At 46.1% G+C, this 27,793-nt stretch overlaps 1 protein-coding gene across 4 annotated transcripts in view; it reads right to left on the reverse strand.

Annotated features, from left to right (window-relative positions):
• Nucleotides 1-27,793, reverse strand: part of CCDC9B (coiled-coil domain containing 9B) — a 110,519-nt gene that overhangs the window by 22,351 nt on the left and 60,375 nt on the right. For all 4 annotated transcript variants that reach the window (XM_034769032.1, XM_034769029.1, XM_034769030.1 and 1 more), the window contains 4 exons: nt 13,203-13,387; nt 9,330-9,391; nt 8,666-8,719; nt 7,924-8,029 (listed from right to left, as the gene is read on the reverse strand). In XM_034769032.1, coding sequence (XP_034624923.1) covers nt 7,924-8,029; nt 8,666-8,719; nt 9,330-9,391; nt 13,203-13,387 — 407 coding nt within the window. The remainder of the gene's footprint in view (nt 1-7,923; nt 8,030-8,665; nt 8,720-9,329; nt 9,392-13,202; nt 13,388-27,793) is intronic.

Below are 27,793 nucleotides of genomic sequence, written 5' to 3' on the forward strand. Positions count from 1 at the left end.
GGGGTCAGGGCAAGTCCCTGTGCCTTGACCCCACTCTCCGGCAGGAGCACTGGGCAGCAGTGGTGCTGGAACACTTTTAATAGTGGGGGTGCTGAAAGCCAGCCCTCTTACCCCTTCCCCCCCAGAGCTGGGGCCAGGAGAAGGGCCATGTCTCCAGGAGCGGGGGACTTGGACAGGGGTAAGGGGGCCGATGCTGGGACCACAGCTGGAGGTGAGTGTGGGGCTGGCAGTAGGGATCCCGGGAGCAGAGCTCTGCATAAAACCTGGAGGTGCTGCAGCACCCCCCGCACCCTTAGTTCCCATGCCTATGCCAGGCAGGTGGGTGGAATGGGGCAAGTGCTGGGGCCAGAGCAGAGACAGGGGTGCAGGAGGGGATTGGATGCTAAGTGGGTGGGCAACCATAAAGGGTGACTTTTCAGCAGCTATTGAGTTACTGTCCCAATGTGGATTTTGCTGAGATTAAATCATAGAATATCAGGGTTGGAAGAGACCTCAGGAGGTCATCTAGTCCAACCCCCTGCTCAAAGGAAGACCAATCCCCAGACAGATTTTTACCCCTCTTCCCTAAATGGCCCCCTCATGGATTGAACTCACAATTCTGGGTTTAGCAGGCCAATGCTCAAACCACTGAGCTATCCCTCCCCTTGTTTACACTGCCTTGTCTACACTGCCACTTTACAGTGCTGCAACTCTCTCGCTCAGGGGTGTGAAAAACACAACCCCTGAGCACTGCAAGTTTCAGCACTGTAAAGTGGCAGTGTTAGACAATGCACCAGCATTGGGAGCCGCACTCCCAGTGCTGGTAGCTGCGCCCCTCGTGGAGGTGGTTTTTTACAGCACTGGGAAAGCTCTCTCCCAGTGCTGTACCGTGACTACACAGCCACGTTAAAGCGCTGCCGCGGCAGTGCTTTAATGTTGCTACTGAAGACATACCCTAAATGTCACAGCACACAGATGGTAATGTGGCAATGCACTTAAAAGCACTGAATCTGATGCCTTAGATGGTTTTGAATCAGACCCTAATGGAACTAAGTGGGAAATGTAGATGCATCCAGTTTTTCATCAGAGTTACATCCATCCTTTAAATACTTGATTGTAAATTGAATCATCCCATACAACACTGAGAGGCCATCTGATCTAGTACTTAGCGCACAGGCCAGGGAATGCTAAGTACTGGATTCTAATACTAGCTCTCCCACTGGCTTGCTGTGTGGCCTCACATAAGTCCCTAAGGCACACATTTTAAAAAATGACCTCTAATTTGGAAGCAGCTGTGTAGGTAGCTTTCATCCCCATTTTATATATGGGGAAAGCGAGGCAGTGGAGATTAAAGACCAAATTTAAGTGTGACCTCTAGCTTTTGGTGGCCATCTTTGGACATCTGTGATCTGATTGTCAGAGGTGAACCCACAGTGTCCTCAGCATCTCTGAAAATCTGGCCTTAAGTTCTAAAGATGACCACCAAAAACTGTAGGTAACCCTTGGAAATTTTGGTCTGTAACCTCTCTGCCTCAGTTTCCTGATCTATAGGCAGGCCCTGCTCACAGAAGCTGGCAAGGAAAGGTCTGATGCTGCAAAAAAAAAAAAAAAAAAAAAAAGACATATCTAAAAGGTACTGGACACCAGATATCACAACATTCGCATACTTCTACATTCCACACAGATAACAAGGAACAAGGCTGACCCATCCCAATGACAGTGCCAAAAGAGTAATATGATGGATAGAGTCAGGGCCGGCTCCAGGTTTTTGCTGCCCCATGCAAAAAAAAAAAGGAGGGGGGGGGGAGCCGCAGCAGAAGCAAAAAAAAAGCACCCCAAGCACATGCTTGCAATGCTGGTGCCTAGAGCCAGCCCTGGATAGAGTTGTTTTGTTCGAACCAACATGTACAAGGTGAGAGGCGGCACCTTGCTACATAGAGGGGTTGCACCTCACTACATCAGGAGTGATATGTAACTTGTTTGTACCTGTGTATAAGAATGCATTCCTGGGGCGGTTCTTTGTCTGGCCTAGGGGGCAGTGGAAAGTCCCGCCACTGACTGAGCCAGTCCATTGCCAGGGAGCACATATGTACTAGCTAGCAGCACCTTGGATATCTAATCCAGGGAGCTAGAGACTGTGTTTCTCTTCAACAATAAACCTGGCCCGGGTGCCTTCATACCTTAAGAGAGTCTGTGGTCATTGGGGGTTCTCTCGGGGTCTGCTGTGTCATCTATCTGCGCAGAGCCGGGGCAGCACACAGAGGGAACACGTGCACGCAGCTGACTGATATCAACATTGAATAGAGCAGAGCACCACACCAGTAGCATCTGACGACACCTACCACAATGGTGTCCTGGCCCATGACTAGGGGTCCTAGCTTCTATAATAATTCAAAAAAGGAATAATAATGACAGGCCAAATATACTCGTTGAAGCACATGCTTTGAACCCTTCATCAGAAGGTTCTAAAAACTGTGCTGCATAAACTGATTAGCTGAGGTTTGGAGGCCCAAAAAGGAGGGGGGGGGGGGCAGAGAAACAAAGAAGGTTTTATGGGGAATGCTATCTCCACAGGGAAGATCTTTTTGCTTTAAAACCTTCCCACAAAAAAGGCTTGTTTTGACTCTGCCACTGATTGAGCTGAGTCTGTGTGAATGTGCAAACTGGTTGAAGCCCAATGCTCAGGAATGACAAACTGACGTTTCAATGCTCAGAAGGCCTGGGCTGCCGTGAAAGGAAGACCCAGCAGTGTGCAGCGTTACACACCCACCAGTGACCGCATCAGGTATAGCAGGAATAATTATTTCCTTAAGACCAAAGCAGTGGTAGTGGACTTCTAAAAAGCACAGTCAGACCATCACAGAAGATGTCCAAGGCACAAAGGATCTTAGCTTGTTTGGACCCGTGTTCATAAGTGGGGCTCTGGTAGCGCAAGTTAATGTTATATTTTTACAAGCCTTTATAAGGTACCTGTCACCTGGTACAACTTTACATAGCTAAGAATGGTACCATGCAGCATGTTCCCAAAGCAGGGAGCATGTCCTCTGCAAAAACTGACCCATCTTCCTTGGGAGCATCAGAAGAGGCAAAAAGCCAGCTCCGGTGTGAGGAGATTCCCAGGCTTGCTGTTGGTGGGAAGCAAGAACAAAGATGTTCTGCAGCGCACTCTAAAACTGGCCAATTTCAGGCTCAGATGTATATGCACCAGGATAAGGGCCTGACACTGGGAACACCCTTGCTTCTGTGAACTTTAGCCTTGTGACAGATAGCCACAGCATTCCTTCTGAGCACAGTCCTGATTGAATGGCAAACAAAAGACACTATCTCTAAACTAAATGGTCCAGGAACCAGTTAAAGCTTTATGGTTACTAACCAGCACCTTGAATTTCAAACCTCATGCTTCAGGGCTAAAGCCAGTCTCTTCCAACTATCAGAGATCAAGAGGAGATCTACAGCGGGGTGGGGGGCAGATTATCCCACCTGTGCCTACTGCAGTATGGCAATTGCTATGTTCCAGCCAGCACGGAGCATTGTGTAATATGCTGTTGTCTGTCTGCCCTATCTCGAAGGGAAATAAACAACTCTCCTTGTTAATTCCAATAAGCAGCTCAAGAACTTGGACTGCTTTTTAGTGCATAGCTTTTTAATGATAATTACACACAAAACTAATTATACAGAGCCTAATTTTATAGCTAAAATATCTATAAAACAAGAATACATCAACTACTTAGCTCACTGCCTAGGAAGCAACTAGAATTAGGCTGTATTAAAGATTAAACATTTGGAGGGGATGAGGCCTAATGTTGTTTAGGAAGAATGTCGTCATTCTTCCTAAACTGGCTCCTTATATCCCACTGATTGGGAGCAGGGAAAGAGCACAGAGAAGGCAGGAACCAGAATCAGAGCAGCCAACACTTGGCAGATAGACCACTTGCTGATAAATGTACTTCATGGTTCCCATCATCTTGGCTGCATTTGCCTTTCCCAGAACGGCCCAGAGGCATGTCCTAGCCTTCGCTCCATGGGAAAAGTGGTGCAGAGCCAAAGATGTGAAATTGAGCTTTGACCAAAATAAACCACCCTTCCCTATGTATGAAGCTGTTTAGAAAGCCATTCTGCCCCTCTGTATCTCCAGGCCCTTAGGAGCAGCAGCAATACAGCTGTCAATCACCACACAGCATTTTATTCATGAGGAATTAGACTGTTTCAAAAGCCAAAGTGCACCTGCAATTCATCCTTCCCAGCCAATCGTCCAGAATATGAGCTCCAGAGCAGTTATCAGGGGTCTTTTATGTGACTCTTTGAGGCACTTGTCTCAAGCAGATGTCATTCCTAAGAAAGTACCCCAAGCCCACTCCCACCCCAGCACCTCTTAGCGGACATCATTCTAGAGAATAGGGTGGGAGACCCAGGCTGAAGCAGAATTCACAGCTACTGCATGCTCGGCAACCTTAAACTACCCACCCGCAACCCCGTCCTCCCAAAAAGTCATGAAAACTAGCAGACTCTAAAGGGAAGGAGGAATAAAAGAAGACAGAAGAAAGAAAATAATCTTTATAATGGCTCATCTCGCATTCCCAGGGCCGCCCAGCCATGGAAAATACAATTTGTTTGTTCTGTTCAGTTTCCTAGAGTAGCTGCTCTTGGGGGACTTATGTGCATCTCCCTTAGCAAGACACAGCCTGTTCTTGGAACAAGAAGTTGTCCAGCAAACTCTCCAGAGGTGGGGACTGTTAGTGTGTTTATTTTCAAGGAATGGATCACTGTCCATTATAAAATGAGTTTTGGACACTCGGCTTGGCATGCAGTTCTGAGCAGTGATACTAATTTAACTGCTGAAGTGCTGGAGGAACCAGTGATGGTGATTCTGGAGCTGGTAGTCTTTCCTCTGATTCAGGGCTGAACCAACAACCCAGTTTGAGTGACCACCTTTTCAAAAGGCAAAAGCAGGACACATACAGGAGCCCTGTCCCCGCCATGGCCCTGCCCCTGCCCCTCCTCTCCTCTTCCCCTGAGGCCCCCACCCCTTGTCCAGACTGGAAGAACTGGGTCGTGGTAAGAGCTACCCAGGGAGCCCAGGCCCCTCCACCTGCCATGGGCAGGGAGACAAGAGGCCAGAGAGCCCCCTGGAGCACGTTGCCCAGGGCAGGTGGGGGGGGCAGGTCCAGGGCTCCCCACAGCAGCCTGGACTCCCTGGGCAGCTCTTACCATGGCCCAGCTCCAGCTTCCGACCTGGCCAGGGGGCATGGTGGGGGGGGGGGGGGAAGAGGAGCGGGGCGGGGCTTCATGGTGGTTGGGGAAATGCCCACCTCACCCCGCACACACACACTGGGATGAGGCTTAGCCTCAGGCAGGCATGGAGCAGCACCACAGGGAATCCAGGACAAATGCTGTCCTGGAGTCATTCAGCCCAGGACCGTCACCTGAACTCTGCATTTCTAGACTGTCCCACCCATCGGGATGGGTGGTCACCCTAACCCCAGTATGGTGTTGGGGACACTGTGTTGTGAAAGTGCTGTCTTTCATATGAGATGGAAAACTAAGGTCCTGACCACCTGTGGTTATAAGTCCATAGTACCTTCATTCTCACAACAGCAGGGGCACTAGCCCCAGTGCCCTTGTCAGTTGGGTACTACATTTGACCTCTCTAAATTCCCCCAGTAGTTTCAGATGGATACAGTATTGTCCTTTGCTTCCTGTTATACAGTGTTGGGTAGTCCACCCCAGAGGTGGCTGCAGTTCATTGGGTGAAGTAATTCCTGTGCATATATTACAGATGGCCCTAAATCACAAACTTCAAGTTTGGAGTTGTCCAGATCTGGGAATCTGGTTTGGGCCTGTGGGGGCTAGAGTATTAGGAACTGGGGTGACATTGGGTAGTTACTTTCCCTTTTGAGGTCAAGAACTGTCTGTGTGACAGAGTTGCATGGCACCTTTTCTTTTGGAAACAGCTGCTACTGTGGCTGACTGGAGATGGAACGTCAAAATGAAGTGGGGCTTAATGTAGCTTATAAACAAAGACTGTGATAACTTGATTATTTTTTGCTGTTGATGTTATTCTTACCCAATTAATGTTTGTAATTAACTTAAGATGTGATTAGTTGATTGGATTTGAGGAGACATAACAGGACCCATCTCTCTGTTATAAATGTATTCCAACACAAAATGTAATTAACATAGAGTAAGGTTGCTCAAATGTCTTTCCTCACAATGCAGAAACTAAAAAGCAAGGAAATCGTAAGTTAAAACAGCCATATACAAGACAATGCCAGTCCCACTACCATCATGACATGTCACCATACTTCACACGATCAGCCTCTCTAACACATTCAATTTCAATTCAAGAGTGCTATCACCTTCAGTGCATATATCAAGAAACTAATACTACACAGCAAGGTACCAGCTTACCAACGTTCTATAACATATTGTAGATGTAGATAGGAAACATATCTGTTTATGCATCAGTGTAGCTGTGTGTTTGTTGCATGACTGACCTGATTATTTTAAAAACACACTGTAAACATATAATAGAATTTTGTTTGTGGTCTTGATGTGTTAAGTTTTGGGTATATAATCAACTTAGACTACTCTTGTTGGCTGGTACACAGTATGATTGTAGTTTGAAGATTAGAATTGTTATTAAACTGTTAGGTAGTGTAGCACTGGAAGGCTGGAGTTTGCCTTGAAGTGTGCCAAATTTGGAAGCTAAACTGAATCATTAAAGTATAAAACAGAAGTGGCTAGCTGGATTCTCCTCTCCCTTACACCAGTGTAATCAATAGATGTTTCACTGAAGTCAGTGGAATTAGATCAGAGCAAAACTGTTGAAATAGGTAAATAAGGCCCAGGGATTTTAGTCCTGCTTATCTCAATGTGATCTTAACTCTGCAGTTAGAAGCAATGTCTTCTTGAGGGTACCATTTTGTGTTGTACCTCTAAGAAGCTCAGGACAAAACTTGCAACCCAGAGGGAGTAGGGGCTAAGATAGCTGTAAGCAGCTTCATGCCCTTTTTGATTTTGAGGATTTCTGCGGCTTGGGACAGTGCCCTGTGAGGTGTTTATGGGTAGCAGCACTATCTGAAATCTTTACAGTGCTACGTAGTATGGCCCTGCCTCTCCCAACATGCCCTTCACACAGCTGGGCTCCCTATCCTTAGAACACCCCGGCTTGTTTTACTAACAGAGGTTGTTTCAAACAGCAGTATGCCAAAGCACACTGTGGAACTTGTAGTGCCCAGTAGCAAGACCCCAGGGCAACTTAGTATGAGGCAGGTTAGTGCACTGTAGATTTACACCCTGGCTGGTTGTGCACTAAGTCTCCTTGTAGACAAGCCCAATGTGCCTGTGCCGGAGAATTCTGCCCTGGCTCAATCAGGGCTTTTATGGTCCCTTTACACCACTCCAGTCACATACAGGGGGTGGGACGGAGCTGAGGGGAGAGTCCCTCTCAATATTTTTACATATATTCATAAAAGTTGCTGAGTGCTAGAGGGAAGGTCTCTAGAAGGAGTCAGTCATTCTAATTACTAGCTGCTCCCTTGGGAACAATTTCAGGAGGCCTACTCCCTGGGCCAGCAAAGCCTGAAAACAGGAGAGGACATGTTCAGCAGGCTGGGGGTTGGGAATGGGCACGTATCGCCCAGTCTGTCAGGACTCGTTTGTCTGATCCATCAGTTATTTGTGCCCCATCAATGAAGATTGTGCAGCTGGCGTGTGAGGGGGACACAATCCTTCTACAGGGAGTCCAAGTCTCTAATTGGATGTCCCACCAGGCTCTATCACAAAAATGGGGATGCAATTCTAATGATGTAATTCTTGGCCTGAAGCACTCCCCATGGATCGTAGCAGCTCAGTCATTCCAAATGAAGAAAGGAACTGCACAGCAAGACCTCTAGCAATGGTTACAAAATGGTTTCCATAATGTCCTGCTTACTGTCCTCTTACCTTCTGGCTCTGCCAGTCAGTCGATCCTTTCCTCTGGCTTTACTGCTCACAACTGGCACTGTTTTGGAAGCAGACTCACTTGTGTTCGTAGTGCTTTGTCCTCCACCTGAAAGACATGATGTACAAAGAGCTTGGGGCTAGTATATCCAGCAGTGGGTTTGTGCTGGAAACTGGTGCTGTCCTAGCACCTCTCCTCCTACAGCTCTGCCACCTGGCATTGAGCTAAGGGACAGCAGAAAGTCATAACAGTAAGGTCTGTCTGGTGGTTTTATGCTCTGTACTCCTTGAGGTGGGGGCCAGACTAATTTTATCACTAGAGTTTGTGAATGTATTTCCTAAAGAAGGGGGCTGTGTGGGAGGGGAGGAAAATATAAAGCTGCAAAGCCAAAATTCCCCCTGACCACAATCCCCCATTATCTCTGTTTCAGTTCAGTGTCACTTAGCTACCACACTGCCCCCCAGGATCCTTCTGCAGGTATCAGTCCCATTACAGAGACGGTAAGGAACATGGCTAAAGGAGGCAGCCACTAGGAAAATGCAACCTGAAGCATGCATGGACCTTATATTCCCAGGTCTCCTTATATCCAATATGTCCACTATTGAGATGGTACTCCAGCCCCAACTCCCATTTGCATAGAACTCCCTCACTGGTCAGTGTATGTGAGACCCTGGACCACAGCATGGTGTAATGAGAGCGAGCGCCCAGCAGTTCAACTTAAGGCCATTCACGGGCTCTACTCACCTCTCCCTTCAGAAGGAAAGGACCTGTGCTGGAATTTCCTGGCATTTCTTCCCCCTGAACAGACACAGCATGCACAAAAAGGCAGTAGGGTTATATAATGAAAGCACAACGGAGAGCATGTTGTTCATGTGATGTGTTCTAGCAGCAAAGCCTCACTCCCTCAGTACATCTCCTGAGAACGGGAACTGTGATGGATTTATCCTAATTAAGAAGCTGGCATGTGCTCCTGGGAGCACAGATGATGAGCTGCAGGAGAGCTCTGCAATATGACTCCTTGTGAAACCAGCGCTTGGGAAAGGAGCCAATTCTAAGCTTCTCTATATGCTATAACATCAGAAAGAACAGAGAGTTCAAGGCCTAGATCCTCAAAGGCATTTCGGTGCTCAACTCCCATTGAGAATCTGGGCCCAAGTTATTGAATTAGTCACGGCTGCACTTTGGGGAACGGAGAGTAGTGACACTACGCACACAATTCACATCCACTGAGCACTCTGCAAAGCAGAGAATGCTAAGACCTATGTACTGATTTTAGAGCCATTTCTGTGCAGGCCTGATGGATAGCAAAGCATCCCAGGACCGGATCTTTCACACCTGACATGGACCAGTGAGCCACATGTTCATGGCTAACAAATGTCAAAATAGGACCGGTGTCTCCCTTTCTCACCTTTCTTACTGCTGAGATTATCCGAGACTGGCTCCCCATCCTTAGTAAAGTCCTCCTCAAACCTGCAGGTAAAAATCGGGCATTGTCAGATACAAACCTACTCACTTCAATAAGCAAGCAGCAGGCAGGTCTACGCTCAAAAGTGAAGTTAACCCAGCTACGTTGCTCAGAGGTATGAAAAATCCACACCTGAGTGGCATAATTAAGATGACCTATCCCCCTAATTCTTCTGTGGACCTAGCTTCCCTCTGTTGGGAAGGTGCTCACAGACCTTAAAGTCTATGAGCACCCTGCCCGTCACTGTAGTGAGTGGCTACACCGAAGTACTGAAATGCTTCAGCAGCTCAGCTGCAAGTGTTGACTAACTCCTAGAGAAGCCATATCCACCAGTCACATATACTTCCACTACAAAGGAGACCTTCTAAAGGCACATTTTACTGAGCACGTTACTAACCCCATAGGAGACCTTCTAAAGCTTTTATACCCACAACAGACCATCTTGTATTCTGTATATGCCACATGTATTACAGGGAAACTATTTTAGGAATCTTTTGGAGATGTCAAGATTTTTTAATCAGGATTATTTTTTCTATCGTCCACCTGTAAAGCCAGGTGCCCTTATTCCCATGAGTCCAATTATGCAAGATGCAGGGGGGAGCCATACAAACTACTAAAAATGACCTAAAATCGCTTTTCTCTAGGAACATAGGTTTCAGAGTAGCAGGATTTGTCATACTAGATCAGAAAAGTGGCCCATCTAGTTCAATAGTCTGTCTCTGACAATAAACTTAAAAGGTTACAATATCGTGGGCTCCTCCTGGCGGTGCCTCCAATTAGGAAGCTGGGAATTTCCCCTTTCCATTGGTATAAAGTACCCGATTCTATCCCCATACAGCTGCAAGATACTGGACATTAAAGCTGTGATATCTTTATGTATAGAAAACCTATGATTGACCTGTGTGATGTTATGAGTGTAATATAATATCTCATTGAAAGGTGACAGGGCCAGAAAGAATTAATTAACTCACAGACTGACCTGACCCATGGCCGAACTTTAGTGACTGGTTAGGAAGATATGTAAATGAAAAGAGCTTTGAAATGCAAGCCTGCATTGTTAGAGATAGAAGGGTAGATGTTGCTCAGGTCTTGTGATGTAAGCAAACAAGTCTTGTCTATTACCATGGCTTTGATTCAAAGATCAATAAAGGAGTAGTAATATTTAGGAAGACACTTGAGTGAAATAGTATTATTGTCTATATGTTTCTTTGAAGGTTGTGGTAACCTATATCTGAACTGTTTAATGGATAAGTTATCCTGTGCTAATTGCCATGGTCTTTGAGAGAAGGAGAGTTAAGCCTATTGTTTTCTCAGGCCAAAAGGCTGCAGGAAAGGTATAAAAACCCTGGGACACGATCCTTCTTCATCTCAGATCTGCTTTGGGTTTCAAGAAGGGGAAACCCTAAGCCATAAGGACTGAGATCCCCAGTCACTGACTGGAGTCACCCTGAATATGGACATTGGACTATAGCCTATGGACTATTTCTAAAAGGACTTTTGGCAACTACAAAACTTCATCTCTGCTATGTATCTGAATCTCAAGAATTGAATTCAAGTCTGTATGTATATTGATCTTTTAACCAACACTCTCTCTCTTTTCTTTTTTAATAAATTTTAGTTTAGTTATTAAGGATTGGCTATAAGTGTGTATTTGGGATAAGATCTAAGTTTTATATTGACCTGGGGCTGTGGCTGGTCCTTTGGGATCAGAAGAACCTTTTCTTTTATATGATGAGATAAGATTTTCAGTAATCATCACAATATGTTTGACATGGGTGTCTGGATGGAGGCCTGAGACTGGGCACTTTAAGGGAACTGCGTTGTTTGGACTTCTGAGTAACCAATGAGGTAATACAGAAGCTGTTTTATGCTGGCTTGGCAAATCTAAGTACTGGAATATCCACCAGCTTTTGGGGTTTGTCTGCCCTGTTCTGTTTGCAATTCACCCTAATTGAGTGACCTCAGCTGGCTCCCACTGGCAGCACCATTACAACCTGTCTGAATATTAATTAGGCCTCACACCAGGGTAATTTTTGGGGTGGAAGTTCCACATTTGGGGGAGACAGAGGAAACAAATCTAGGGCAGATTGTGGGTTTGTTTTTAATTGTTTCATTTTAAAGACCTCCATCTTACATGACAGTGTCACAAGACAGCTGAAATAATATAATCACTGAAATCTTAGAGGTAAAATGAGTCCTCCAACTCCTCCGGGGGTAAAATGTAACAAATTTGCTAGCCATCTCTTTAATCCTGGCAGGGAGACTTTATTTTAAAAAGGTGAGAGCCTGTTGGAAGCTGTTTGGTGATTTGGAACATTACAGCAAGTCCTAGGGAGATGGATCAGTGAGCAGAGTACAGGTGACAAGTATCAGGGGGTAGCTGTGTTAGTCTGTATCTACAAAAACAACGAGGAGTCTGGTGGCACCTTAAAGACTAACAGATTTATTGGGGCATAAGCTTTCGTGGGTAAAAACCTCACTTCCTCGGTGCCACCAGACTCCTCGTTTTTGTAGAGTACAGGTGAGATTGTCAAGGGTGCTTGATAAATGAATTTATCATATGGTTTTCAACAGTGTATATAGGGCAGCTGCTGAAATAGTGAATGGTAAAAAACTTCTCTGTGGGAGCTTTCATGCCAAAAGCTTTCTACCCTGTGCACATTTCCACCCCCGGAAGCTCTCCACCTATTACATATAATAAATAAAGTAATAAGTATTAACTTTATGCACTTTCATAGAACTTTCTGTTTGAGGATCTCAAAGTACTTTACTAATGTTAATAAATGGAGCCTCACCAACTGGCTGTGAGTTAGGTGAGTATTATCCCTGCTTTACAAATGGGTAAACTGAGGTACAGAAAGGTTAAGAGCCATATTTTCAGAGGTGCTATAAACCCACAACTCCCAATGCATCTCTGAAAAATCAGGCTTTAAGTGACTTTCTCAAGATCACATGGGAAGTTTGTGGTAGAGGTGGGAACAGAACTGAGATCTTCCAGCTATCCGTTCTAGCGCTTAACCAAAGGACCATCCCGCATACCTGTCCTGGAAAAGCCCTCTGTATAGTGCATGATGTGAGTCTGGCACCGGGAAAACCACTCTGTCTAGAGCATATAATGGTACGAATCTTCAATCCAGTGCACGTAACGAGCCGTACTCCAAAGCCCTTGGGCCAGTGTGTGCAGTGTGTTCCACTCCCAAAAGCTACTTGGCCAGTGCATTTCAGCTGCGTGCGGGTTGCTAAAGAGGCAGAATGTAAATGAAGGGAAGCTACCTCATTACTCTGCAATACCATGATGAGAGTCGTCCCACAGTACTATACACCGTGCCAGTCATTGATCTGACACAGGATGGCCCTGCCCATGACAGAGCGTACACTGGAATGTCTGCAGGAAGTTACTTTATGAGGTAAGGATGATGTAGGTGGGCTGGCTTTTTATGGGAATGAAAAGGAGAAATCATGACAACTGGACGACAAGGTTTGAAATATCAAAGCGGATTTGCCCAACTGTCCCTTTTGGAAGAGCCCCAGCTTCTTCCTGCCTCCATTAGTCCCATATGCCTGAAGTTGTGGAGGACCAGTGGAATTAGCTGGGGGTTAACCCCTCTATAGAGGTAGAGAGAATGGGGTGTGATTCAACCCCCTCTACAGCTCTCAGAGTCCCTGTAGATCCCATGCTCATCAGCCACTGGGATTTAATGTTTCACAGTTTGCCAGCTCACAATGTCCCATCAGAATACAGACCTACTGCCAGAACCTATTATTCGCCGTAATAGGGCCTGTAGCCCTATTACCTCAGGGGTGTAGATGACCTACATGTGCTCTGACTTTTCTATATCCCAAGCCCGTCGCCATTCGCCCTTTGCGTTCTTGTGGCGCGCTAGCCTCTCAAGGTCGATCTGATCTCGTTCTTTCTTCCATCGTACGTATTCTGAGCGTTCTCGTCCAGTCATGGTGAAACCCATGTCTCCTGGACTCTTCTGGAGAGGTTTCCCTCCCTCCTAGTGGAAACCAATGAGCAACTCATTAATACAATACCATCAACCAGAAACTGTGTCCAACAAGATTTCCGCATTAGGCCGGTGCGAATTCTATTAGAAGCCTTGTAAACAACTTGCTTTTAGAAACTGGTAACAGCTGCTCTGAAATGTGACTTTTCTGTCTAAATATTCTCTGGCTAGATATATGCCTTGAGTTGTAACCATTTTGAAAACACGTTACTGTGCTCGTGTGTGCAAATGGCCAACGTTACCTGATTCCCATGTTCAATTTACCTGATTTCTGGATTAAGTCCCAGTAATTAGATGCATAAATTAGGCAGCAGTCATTCATGCACTGTCTCCCCGCAACTTCATGCTTAATAGGTTAAAAAAATCACACCCTTGTTGTTGTTCCCAGAAAAGGCACTCATCCAAAGCAGCCCAGTGTTGTCTAGTGTATCTAGCTAGTCCTAGAAGTGCTTGGAACAGAGTTCTCCAATGTTTTTTCTGTAGAGAACAATTTCTGAGTAACTAAATTATATGAATTCAGAAGGCCAGGGAATAAGAATTCCAAAAAACCCTAGAATTCTTTACGGGTCCAACGTAACAGGCACAATCTTTTCCCCCAACCCTTTCACCCTCCAACATTAGGGAGTAGGGGAGAGAGTCACTTTGCAACCATTGGTGAGTGCTCTGTAGCTTAAGATGGACTGGCTGATGCTGACACCTAGTGCAGAGTGCCCTGTATAATGAGCATCACGTGCATAAGTCAGAACAATATCCTTTGAGCAGGGGATTGTTTACTTTCCCCGCTTGTGCCTCCCGCCATGTTGTAAGAGCTGAGTGCTGTTGCTGTTCAAGTATTTAAACTCTCAACAAAGAGACAGTGCACAACAAAGCTGAGTGTATCAGAGGGAGATGTGTGTAACACAGTGACAGCTTAATAGACTCCACTGGAGGAGGAGGCTGAAGTTGGTTCCTTTTCCCAGTTCCTTATGTGTGGTACCAGCTCCTTACTCAGAGTTCTCTGTTCCTTATTCAAAGGCCAAAATTATATATTTTTTAAATCGATGAAATTTCTAAAAATGGAATCTTACAATGAGTTAATGTGATAAAAATTAAATGGCTAATTCCTTAATTACTTATTAACTAAATAATCAAATGAGGAGCTGGGATTTGAGTGGCTGTATGTGATGAAATAAGTCTCGGTTACCCCAAGTGACACATCCCTGTGAGCATCAGACAGCTCTGAAGGACTGGGTCATGCCACTTACTGACCAAAGCTGTTCATGAGCAATATGCTGTCACCTGTTATGCCGCCACCCCACTTCCATATTGTAAATGGTGACTGAACTGGGTTTTGACTGGCTGTATGTGATAAAATAAGTCTCAGTCAGCCCAACCATTGAACTGTTCTGCTGTAGCTGAGACATTGGAACTCCCTTATTTGGAACTTCTTCTTTGCAAAAAATTGTGGCCCATGTCACCAGCCCTCCTCCCCCACCCTCAAACACATACACACCCGTTAGCTGGGCAACAGGAACAGTAAACAGAGGAGTCTGAGGATGAAGCTGTGGATTCTAGGCTTGCAGGTAGAGGGACTTGGTGCATGTTGTATTTGTTGCATCTGTTGGTTGGTTGTTCTTTGGGAGGGTGGTGTGGCTGGGCTGGGGGCCTCTGAATGGCCAGGTGAGATGGGTCTGTTTGTGTCTCAGTGAGGGCCTTGAGGCTGTGATTTGTGGGGCTTTGAACAGAACCAGTTTTTGAAATTTGTCTGGTTATTCCCTTGTTTGTGAAGGTGGGAGCTGAGCAGTGAGGTTTGGTATATGTCAGTTGCCAGGCAAATGGGTATGGTATACTGGATGAGTTTTGGTGGGAGTTTAGAGAGGGAGTGTGATTCCTGTTTTAGGTTTGGCTCTACACCAGAGAGCAGATATGGCTTAGGAGAGAACAAGTGCTGTGATCCACCTTGGATGTGCTATGTTTTACTTTCTGCCAGAAGACAGAATAGATTTCTGGTGTATGAAATGCAAGCTGGTGGCTGTATCGGAGGAGAAGATATGTTGTCTGGAAGCATAATTTGTAATATTGTACAGCATTTGAGACAGCAAAGACTTCTTGGATAACCAGATTTGGAAACCACTGTCAGATGCCACAAGGGGACGGATCTAGGGTGACCAGATGTCCTGATTTTATAGGGACAGTCCCAATTTTGGGGTCTTTTTCTTATATAGGTTCCTATTACCCTCCACCCCCATCCCGATTTTTTACACTTGCTGTCTAGTTACCCTAGACGGATCAGCAATAAGGCAATTGGAGAGAGTAGAATCCAAAGTGGACAGGTGACAAGAGGGGAAAGAGAGCCAAGAGTCATTCAACTTCACAACTTCACCAGAAGTATCAAAGCATTTTCAGAGGCTCAGCCAGTCAGCTACAGAAGAACCTGTCTCTAGAGGAATGGAAAAAGCTACCGGGGACATACCTGATGGGTGTTCTTGTAGTATGAAATGAGCAGCAACCAAGTGAGGTTCGTCAACCATCATAAGAATATAGACAATCGTCACTGGTAACTCAGTATTAAGAAGAAGGGACACAGGGACAATAAGACCGTGTGCTGTCTCCATGGAGTGAAAATATGAGAAGTAACTGAATGACTAGACAAGATTATGAAGTTGTTTGTCCACTGATGATGATACACATTGGAGCCAATGACACAGCATCACACGGAAATGTTCAAATTAGAGAAGAACTCAGGCACCTTGGAAGGGAGTGGAAGAAAAGAAAAGTCCAAGTGATCTCACCAGAGATCCTTCCAATCCAATGAGCAAGAGAAGGCAGAAAATACAGGAGGTGAACTGTTGGCTGCACAGCTGGTGTGAGGCTGAAGGTGTAGTTTTTGTGGCCACATTCCAGTGGGAGTGGAGGCTGTACATATGGGATGGCTGGCATCTCACAGATCAGGGGCTAACCTTCTCTGTAAAAGACTAGTTGGAGCATCTAGGAGGGCATTGAGCTACCTACACAAGAGGAGGTGCTACGGAGACAAATGCTGTACAAAACTAAAACTCAAGACATCACAAACAAATTGAACTGATGTGACAAAACGTGAAGAGAAGACATTTTTCAGTTGCTTATATACCAGTGCTAAGAGTCTGGTTAACAACTACGAGGAATAAGAAATTATCATTGAGAAAAATATATGCAATTGGCAATACTGAAACCTGGAGGGACATTTCACATGATAGATTAGCACCTCTTCAGGAGGAATAGAGTGGTTAAAAGGTGTGTGTGCACGTGTATGTCGGGGGGGGGACGGACACGCTCTACATTAGTCACTGTTGCTTGTTTTACAATTATTGATAATCAGGGATCCTAGAAATTTGTTTTCCCTGGAAAAACACAGAATTTGCATTTTTAAAGAGAATCTTTAGTTTTTACATTTTGTGAAAAAATAAAAACATGTAGAATAGAACCCCATTTGTCTGAGCTTCCGTTATCTGGCTCTCTCTACTAACCAAATCAGGGCTGACAGCCCATGCCTGGCCACTCGCAGCTGAAGCTCTCCGGATTATCCGAATTGTTGATGATCTAATCTGGCCCTGGTCCCAATTAGATTAGATAAACGGGGTTCCACTATCAGAGGGGTAGCCGTGTTAGTCTGAACCTGTAAAAAGCAACAGAGGGTCCTGTGGCACCTTTGAGACTAACAGAAGTACTGGGAGCATAAGCTTTCGTGGGTCAGAACCTCACTTCTTCAGATGCAAGTCCACTGTATTAGTAAAACATTGTGTTCAGTGGATACCTATATATCTTGTGGCTAGGGAAACCAAAGTTCAGTGTTTCATTTTAATTGCAGAAAAACACGGATTTTTATATTTCTTTTAATTGTAGAATTTTGTTTTTTTATCATGGAAAACTAGGACCCTGTTGATAATTCAGAATCTCAAGATCTTGAATACATATGGATCAACGTGATGACTAACAAAGCCCAGGATGGGGTCTGGTGGGGGTCTGTTACAGGCCACTGAATCAAACCAGAAAACAAAATGAGTTATTCTTTACAGATAGATGCTTAGTGTGTTGATAGAAATGGTGTTCTTATTGAGGAGTTGAAGTTGGGAGACATGCTGGAGGTCTCATGCAGCAATCAATGTACAGAGCAATCGATGTAAATAAAAATTTATGAAGTGTAGAAAATGGATAAAGGAAGCTAAAGACATCAGGGAAAACTCCATGGCTGGACAGTCTAAGGACAATAAGGAGCCTTTAAAGAATATTAAGAACTAAACAAATACCAGCAATGGTGTGGGGTAAATGGTGGAGTCTCTGTAACTCAAAGTCTTTAAATCATGATTTGAGGACTTCAATAACTCAGCCAGAGGTTATGGGTCTATTACAGGAGTGGGTGGATATGGTTCTGTGGCCTGCGATGTGCGAGAGGTCAGACTAGATGATAATGATGGTCCCTTCTGTCCTTAAAGTCTATAAGTCTACGGATATAAGTACATTATTAGATGGAGATGGTAAAATTGTTAATAATGATGTAAAAAGTGTTCAATAAATATTTCTGTTCTGTATTTGGAAAGAAGCAGGATGATGTATTCGTATGATATGAGGCTGATGAATTTCTTTCCAGCCCATCAGCAGGCCCTAATAACTTGCACCCAAGAGTCCTAAAAGAGTTGGCTAAGGAGATCTTCATCCCAGAGAAATTCCAAAAGACCAGAAGAGTACTAATGTTGTGCCAATATTCAGAAAGTCCAAGCGGTATGAGCTAGATAACTATAAGGCCTTGTCTACACTACGAGAGTAGTTCGATTTTACTTAAATCGAATATTTGGAATCGATATTGCAAAGTCGAACGTGTGTGTCCACACTAAGGACAGTAATTCGACTTTGTGAGTCCACACTAACGGGGAAAGCGTCGACATTGGAAGCGGTGCACTGAGGGCAGCTATCCCACAGTTCCCGGAGTCCCTGCCGCCCATTGGAATTCTGGGTGGAGCCGCAAATGCCTTCTGGGTAAAAAAAAAAGGGGCCAGGGTGCTTTTGGGTAACTGTCGTCATCCGTCCATCACTCCCGCCCTCCCTCCCTCCCTGAAAGCGCCGGCGGGAAATCATTTCGCGCACTTTTCCAGTCATTGACAGCGCGGACGCCACAGCACTGTGAGCATGGAGCCCGCTGCAACCATCGCTGCAGTTGTGGCCGCTCTCAACGCCTCGCAGCTTATCATACAGGTTGCCCTGAGGCAGATGCAGAAAAGTCAGGCGAGGAGGCTACGTCAACGCGGTGATGGCCTGAAGTCTGAGAGTAGCACAGACCTCTCAGAAAGCAGGGGACCCAGCGCCGAGGACATCACGGTGGCAATGGGTCATGTTGATGCTGTGAAACGGCGATTCTGGGCACGGGAAACAAGCACTGAGTGGTGGGACCGCATAGTGCTGCAGGTCTGGGATGAATCACAGTGGCTGCGAAACTTCCGCATGCGGAAGGGAACTTTCCTTGAACTTTGTGAGTTGCTGTCCCCTGCCCTGAAGCGCAATGACACCCGGATGCGAGCAGCCCTGACTGTCCAGAAGCGAGTGGCCATAGCCCTCTGGAAGCTTGCAACGCCTGACAGCTACCGGTCAGTCGCGAGCCAGTTTGGGGTGGGCAAATCTACCGTGGGGGTTGTTGTGATGCAAGTAGCCAAGGCAATCGTTGATGTACTGCTGCCAAAGGTAGTGACCCTGGGAAACTTGGAGGCGATCATAGATGGCTTCGCAGCGATGGGATTCCCAAACTGCGGTGGGGCCATAGATGGAACTCACATCCCTATCCTGGCACCGGACCACCAGGCCAGCCAGTACATTAACAGAAAGGGCTACTTTTCCATGGTGCTGCAAGCACTGGTGGACCACAGGGGACGTTTTACCAACATCAATGTCGGATGGCCGGGCAAGGTTCATGACGCTCGTGTTTTCAGGAACTCTGGTCTGTTTAGACGGCTGCAGCAAGGTATTTACTTCCCGGACCACAAAATAACTGTTGGGGATGTGGAGATGCCTATAGTGATCCTCGGGGACCCAGCCTACCCGCTAATGCCCTGGCTCATGAAGCCCTATACAGGTGCCCTGGACACTGAAAAAGAACTCTTCAACTACCGGCTGAGCAAGTGCAGAATGGTGGTGGAGTGTGCTTTTGGACGTCTCAAGGGGAGATGGAGAAGCTTGCTGACTCGCTGTGATCTCAGCGAAACCAATATCCCCATTGTTATAGCAGCTTGCTGTGTGCTCCACAATCTCTGTGAGAGCAAGGGGGAGACCTTTATGGCGGGGTGGGAGGTTGAGGAAATTAGCCTGGCTGCTGATTACTCACAGCCAGACAGCCGGGCGATTAGAAGAGACCAGCGGGAAGCGCTGTGCATCCGGGAGGCTTTGAAAGCAAAGTTCCTGAGTGAGCAGGGTAACCTGTGACTTTCTAATTTTGTGTACAGAGAAGCCTTCACCCCACTTCCAACACACGTTTCAAAATAAAAATAGTTCTACTTTGTTAAAGCACACCGTTTTCTTTAATACTGTTTTTGCGGGAATTTTTTAAAACTGGGACGCAGACTGTGGTGCGGAGCGGGTGTAGTGTAGTCGCGCGAATGCAGCTTCTAAACTCAAGGACTGACAGGCTCCGCTGCGGTGGGATGGTTCTTTCAACGGAGCCTGTCACCCCTCCTGATACGGACTGTGTGTATGGGGGGTCTATGTGAGTTTGTGGCAGGGGGGGGACGGTTACAGATCCCCTGCTGTGTGGCTCTGTGATCCTGCCTAAGGACCGCCGCTTAAGATCTCTAACTGCCCTCCCCTGACACAAAGTCACAGAGCAACCCACCCCCCACCACATAACATGAAAAGAACCTCCCAGACTAACCAGGGTAAGTAGTCACTGCATCACTGCACTATGTATGTGCCCTGCTGCTGTGCCTGCCCCCGACTATGTACCCTGCCAAAGGTGACTGTCCTGTCCAATTACCAACCCCCTTTTCCCCCCCCCCCTCCAAAAGAACATGATGGAAACAGTAGTTAACAGAAACATATTTTTTATTATCAACTACACATGGGACTGGGAAGTGAAACTTGGACGGGGGCTTGTGTCAGGCGGGAAGGAAAGAACTTGTCAAACTTTGGGGAGTGAGAGTTAGCAGGGACTCTGCCGCCTCTCCTTCTGTGCACTTTGGGTGAAGGGAGTATGGGACTTGGTGGCGGGGGAGGGCGGTTAGAGATGGACTGCAGCAGGGCTCTGTCCTCCTGCCTCCGTTCCTGCAGAACATCCACAAGGCGCCGGAGCGTGTCCGTTTGCTCCCTCAGTAGTCCAAGCAGGGTTTGAGTCGCCTGCTGGTCTTCCTGACGCCACCTCTCCTCCCGATCCATGTTGGCTTGGTGCATTTGGGACAAGTTCTCCCGCCACTGGGTCTGCTGTGCTGCCTGGGCTCGGGAGCAGGCTATAAGCTCTGAGAACATGTCCTCCCGTGTCCTCTTCTTCTTATGCCTAATCCTCCCTAGCCTCTGGGAGTGTGATGACAGGCTAGGTTGTGAGACAGTCGCAGATGGGGCTGTGGGAATGGGAAAAAGGGAGTGAATTCCTCAGAAAGATAAATGTAGTTGTGAACAAAAAACATAGTCTTTCTCTGTGAACAGGACCATGCACAGCACCTATCACATGCGCACTCAGCACAAGGTCGAATTCTCGGCCTTCGCATTCAGTGTCTGGGGTTTTGCAGAGCAGTTTTGAGAACCCTGTCAGGACAACGGAATTGCTCTTGCACGCAGACATGGTAAGCCGTAGATTCGTGGCAGCTTAAAACTTTAATATTAGCAATGGCCTCATTTCACATTGAAATCAATGTCGGTCCCTGCTGCCAGCAATCCGGCAAGCAGGAAGTCTGCTCCTGTCCCACACCCTCGCGGCTGTCCCCGGGAACGATCCCTTTCGGCTGACCCTCTCCCGCCTCCACCGCGTGGCTGCAAACCAGCGGTTACAGTTCTGTAAAGGAACGGTAAAGCAGTCCCAACACTAACATTCCCCTACCTCATTCAAAGCAGGTCATCATGAGTGACATCACCCTCATGAGGATCTCTGAGAGCGACAGACAGAGAATGCTCCGGGAAAGCCTTCAAAGACCAGGGCCGTATGCCGCCATGCTGTGCCAAGCAATGATTCCGGAGTACTTGCTAGTCTCGTGGCGCGGCAACGTGTCCTACTACGGAGGACCCAATAAGGCCGCTCTCCCCAAGAACCTAATGCAGCGGATTTCAAATTACCTGCAGGAGAGCTTCCTTGAGATGTCCCAGGAGGATTTCTGCTCCATCCCCGGACATATAGACCGCATCTTACTGTAGCTGCAGTAGCAGGGACTAAACAGTAGAGCGGCTTGGGCAGGACAATCATGCAAAACCGGACATTGCTAGATTTTTTTCAAATAGTTGCACTGCCCATGACTGAACCGTTAAGTTAATCAAACTAATCATGAGAAACCCATTTTTTAAATTGTTAATAATCATGTTCTGTTACAAATAAATGTTTAGATGTTTACAACACTTACTGGATGATCCTTCACCAGATTCTGTGTCCGGGGTAACGGCTGGGGAGGGTTGGTAGGGGATCTCTGTAAGGGTGATGAAGAGATCCTGGCTGTCGGGGAAATCAGCGTTGTGAGCGCTGTCGACTGCCTCGTCCTCCTCATCTCCTTCCTCATCTTCCCCGTCCGCTAACATGTCCGAGGATCCGGCCGTGGACACTATCCCATCCTCAGAGTCCACAGTCAGTGGTGGGGTAGTGGTGGCGGCCGCACCGAGGATGGAATGCAGTGCCTCGTAGAAACGGGATGTCTGGGGATGGGATCCGGAGCGTCCGTTTGCCTCTTTGGTCTTCTGGTAGCCTTGCCTCAGCTCCTTGATTTTCACGCGGCACTGCGTTACATCCCGGCTGTATCCTCTCTCTGCCATGTCTTTAGAGATCTTCTCATAGATCTTTGCATTCCGTCTTTTGGATCGCAGCTCGGAAAGCACGGACTCATCGCCCCACACAGCGATGAGATCCAAGACTTCCCGATCAGTCCATGCTGGGGCCCTCTTTCTATTCTGAGATTGCACTGCCATCAGTGCTGGAGAGCTCTGCATCGTTGCCAGTGCTGCTGAGCTCGCCACGATGTCCAGACAGGAAATGAGATTCAAACTGGCCAGACAGGAAAAGGAATTCAAATTCAAATTTTCCCGGGGCTTTTCCTGTGTGGCAGTTCAGAACATCCGAGCTCTTACTGCTGTCCAGAGCGTCAACAGAGTGGTGCACTGTGGGATAGCTCCTGGAGCTATTAGCGTCGATTTCCATCCACACCTAGCCTAATTCGACATGGCCATGTCGAATTTAGCGCTACTCCCCTCGTCGGGGAGGAGTACAGAAGTCGAATTAAAGAGACCTCTATGTCGAACTAAATACCTTCGCGGTGTGGACGGGTGCAGGGTTAATTCGATGTAACGGCGCTAACTTCGACATAAACGCCTAGTGTAGACCAGGCCTAAGACACTTAGCTTGACATTAATACCAGGGAAAAATATGGAAAAGCTGATATCAGATTCAGTTGCTACAGAATTGAAGACTAGGAATATAATTAATTCTAGTCAACACAGTTTTATAGAAAACAGATCTTGCCAAAGAAACATGATTTCATTCTTTGACATTACAAACTTACTTGATAAAGGTAAAGCCTTTTCAGCTACAGTGCAGTCTCCTTTGATTGAAGGAGACACACCCATAATTAGTCAATTAGATCTATAATTTAGGATTACTGTTGCAATGGTTCGTTCTACAAATTTACCCAATTTTAAATTCAATTGTAAGAAGTGAGTGAAAGTTCATTACATGTTATAATAACTTATAACAATAAATATTGATGGGGAAAGATGCAAAAGGGAGACAGCCTGAGTTAGTCCAAACAAAAAAGCCTGCTGATAGAACTCAAGAACTGTGTTAAAATCATGCCTGGTAAACTAAAAAAGTGAGGGACCAGAAATCAATGGACCAAACTTGGTTTGTTGGACATTAGACCTAATAGGTGGACAAAATAACGAGGGGATAAATTATTCCATCCATCACTCCCTTTTGGGGTTTTCAAAGAGAATTTGCGGGGTGAAAATTAGCAATGGCAGAGCAAAGGGGGACAATTGTTGACTGAAAGAAGGGGAAGGATTGAGCTTTACCATCATGGCTGCCACCAGTACCGTCTCCTGGGACCCCGGGATCTACTGTAACTCTGTTGGGCATTCGTTGTCCTAATCCTGAGATGTCCTGACGACTGGGCCAAGAAAGGGACCCAGATGACATCCTCACCACCGCTTATCAAACACGCACAGTCTACTAAGGACCATTGCCACCACAGATGATGGTGTCACTTTAGGCATCATTGAATCATAGAATACTATGATTGGAAGAGACCTCAGGAGGTCATCTAGTCAAATCCCCTGCTCAAAGCAGGATCAACACCAACTAAATCATCCCAGCCAAGGCTTTGTCAAGCCGGGCCTTAAAAACCTCTAAGGATGAAGATTCCACCACCTCCCTAGGTAACCCATTCCAGTGCTTCACCACCCTCCTAGTGAAATAGTGTTTCCTAATATCCAACCTAGACCTCCCCCACTGCAACTTGAGACCATTGCTTCTTGTTCTGTCATCTGCCACCACTGAGAACAGCCTAGCTCCATCCTCTTTGGATGTTGAAGGCTGCTATCAAATCCCCCTCCCCCCACTCTTCTCTTCATGTAGTGAAGTTCCCAGTTCTGACTCGATCCTGCAAATACACAAATTTCTGGGACAGCCCTGAGGGCAGTGCCAGGTAGGGTCAGGGCATGCACCCCTTTCATCTGTCCATGGACAGTTTGAGAGCATGGTGTGCAGGGGTGTGTGACACCCTGGCACCCCAATATTCACCACTGTCATGTATTAGGATATGTTTTGAACAAGGTTGCCTTGTGAGATATCATTCTAAAAGTCTTGATCTGCTAGACATTAATATATCATTGGATTGTATGTGCTATCGTCATATGTGAAGTTATGAAGTTTGGCTATGTATGTTTTATTGAAACATGTTGTGAGGTTGAAAACACCCACAAGCAGCCTTTCAGGTACAACAGTAAAAAGGCCAAACAATGCTAATGGCTAATTGAGGAAATGCACACAAGCACAAGGATTACTCCTGGAAATGTGTACAATAGAAACTTCTCTATGAGATAGCACTACATAATGGGAACTGTTTGACCCAGGTCACAGCAAAAGAACTTTCCAGCAATTGAGAAGAAGATATCAAAGGGGGACAATGTCATCATGAGGGTACCTCACTCTCCCTGGACAACACCCCTGGAAACACCTGAGGAATAAAGACTGAACTGTGGGAAATGATGGTCCCAGGCTAGAGGTTGTCTGATCTGTAAAAGGAATATCTGGAGTTTTAAGCTTCAAGCAAGTCTCTGTAATCTGTCTAAAACGTCATTTAGGGTGAGAATTTGCTACTTGTAACCAATTTCTTTAGTATGTTAATCTGAAATTGCATTTTGTTTTATTTGCTGGCTAATCTGCTCTGATCCATTTACTATCCCTTATAATCACTTAAACTCTATCTTTTGTCGTTAATAAACTTGTTTTGTTTTGTCTAAAACCCAATGTATGGAATTCATAACTTGGGGCAGAAAGCTGTGTATATCTCTCTCCACATTGAGGGATGGGGTGAATTTCATGAGCTTACGCTGTACAGCGTAAGTCGTTCTCTGTGCAGCGCAAGATGGTACAATTTTGGGTTTACACTCCGGGGGGGGGGGGTGCACTTGAGTAACTGGCCAGTGTCTTATCGGAGCCTTCCCAAGCAGAGCTGATCTCGGCATCTGTGTGTATAGCTGCAGCTGGGTGTGTCCCTACCTGCATGTGTGCTGGTAAAATGCAGTCTGAAGCCTGAGGGAGGGCATGGCTGGCTTGCCTCAGCAATACCGTGTGAAGGGAGCCCAGGCAGGTGGGCTCAGTGGTACCCCAGTTCCAAGTGGCACCCTGGGAGGTGTGGGGAACCTGTCACAGGGTGTTTTTGTCCATCCTGGAGACTTGGCCAAAGAGCATGCAACGCTGCTTTTGAATATATTGAGTGACAAGGAAGACATGATCTTTGCGAGATTGTGACGTTTTGCACAAAGTGAAACCACTGTATGCTCAGGATTTGGCACTGACGGGGAATATGGAATGCTCCTAGATACTCCATGTCTGCCAGTAAAAAGGTCCAGCTTTCTGACCTGTATAGCGGAACAGGTAATATTTAGATAGATCCTGAAATTTGTCTCAGCACAAAGATGTTTTGTGTCCATAAGTGAGACACGGACTTCATGCAGGAGGCAGAGAGACCAATTTGTTGAACATCCAGTTTGCTGAGACCTCCACTGGCTCTGGCTAACTCTCCCCTAGGATGTGAGACTTTGTCACACACATTCCCCCTCTCCCTATGTGTCCTTTTCATTCCCCATCTTTTCTTTCCTATCCTTCTCCTTTTTCCTTCTATCTAATAAAAGTCTGGATTAGTTGGCCAAGGCTGCTTATTTTTCAACACTGCTGTAAATTCATGACCAGAGAGTCAGATAAAAGCAATTCCTAAACAACCCAGTGGTGGTACGAGTTTCCCAGGTTTTGGGGTGGCTAATAAGACTGTGTGCCAAGTCTGTATTTCTCTAGCAGTGAGGCTGCAAGTGAGAATCAATACCAGAGACAAGCTGCATAGTTTATCTTTGCTGTTCTTTTCTTTCCCCTTTTGTATGTGTTTTGTCCAGGCTTTTAGAAAATGGGGTCAGGCTACAAAAACAACAACATCTCTAGTCCATTTCAACTAACTTCTTCTCTGTTTCCCAAAAAGGACAATTACTACCATCGTTAATCCCATCCAGGAGACTGTCAAATGCTTTAACTGTTTTTCCTTCTTTTTCTTTAATTAAAGGAAAAAACATTTTAATGGTGTGTTTCTCATGGCACTAAGCTGACTGAGGTCTCTGTTTACCAGCCCCCCAACCTTTTTATAACTGCTTAATGTTGGATAGAGAGGGTCACGTTAACACTTTGATTCTCTGGGCCCATATATTCCATCTAAATTAATACAACAGTACTCTTGGCTTCCTTGCTGATGCTAAGTTCTCACATAGCAGAAGCCAAGAGTAATACTTTCTGCCATCTCCGGTTGACTAAGATACTCTCTCCTATCCTGGTGAACAATAACCTGGCCTAAGTTATTCACACCTTCGTTACCGCTCGGCTGGCTGAAAGCACTGTGCTGCACCTGGGCATGAAACCATCAGCATTTATGAAACTTCATTTAGTACAGAATGCTTCAACGCATCTCCTCAGCAACACAGGTTACCACGAACACTTCACACCTGTCCTCTGCTCTCTATATTGGCTTCACACAGAATTTCAAATGAAGTTCAAAGTATCATCCTTATCTTCAAGGCATGGAATGGCCTGAGCCCAGGTTCTTGAAAAGATTTCTTAAATTCCGGAACAAAGACCGTGATCGACAACTCTACTCCTCAGGCACAACGGGACTCTCTACAATAAAGATAAAGTCTGTCTGGGCAGTAGACAGAGCTTTCTGGGGGGCTGGTCCCATACTGTGCAAATAAACTCCCCCAGGAACTAAGGACAATCACAAACCTCACCACCTTCTGCTCCAAGTGCAAGGCTCATTTCTTTGACCATGCCTTCTCTAACACACACACACACACACACACACACACACACACACAGAGCAATATGCATATTTAAATAAATAAATCTAAAACCCTGCCAAAACAAGACACTCCACTACACATTCCTATCCCTGGGTAGAGGATAAGAGAACAAGCACCACATGACAGATGTGTAGTCACACTGCTTAATGCACTACTGGAAGGTGCATTAATGCTCAGAAGGTGCCCCGAAACTGATAAGCTCAGCATAAGAACCTCTACAGAATAGATATAAAATACTTAGAGTTTTGTAAGGCATTTGACTTCATACCACGACATTCTGATTTTAAAAGTTAGAACTCTACAATATCAACAAAGCACATGTTAAATGGAGTAAGAAATGGGTAAGTGAGAGGTCTCAAAAAGCAGTGCCAGTGGGGAGTTATTGAGCATGTGTGTTTCTAGTGGGGTCTGCCAGGATCAATACTGGGCCCAGTGCTATTCAACATTTTCACCAACAGCCTGGAAATAAATATAAAATCACTGCTGATTGTAGTAAGAGGAGGCCCTGAGATATAAACCTTGGTATCAGAGGCCCGGTGTGAGGCCTAAGGCCTGAACTAAAGTAATGGTCATTACTTTGCTAACATAAAGCAAAGTTAAGCTGTGAGCCAGAGGCAGGCCCTGCTCACAGAAGCTGGCAAGGAAAGGGCT

The sequence above is a fragment of the Trachemys scripta genome, chromosome 4 (genome assembly GCF_013100865.1).
Source record: "Trachemys scripta elegans isolate TJP31775 chromosome 4, CAS_Tse_1.0, whole genome shotgun sequence".
Lineage (NCBI taxonomy): Eukaryota > Metazoa > Chordata > Testudines > Emydidae > Trachemys > Trachemys scripta.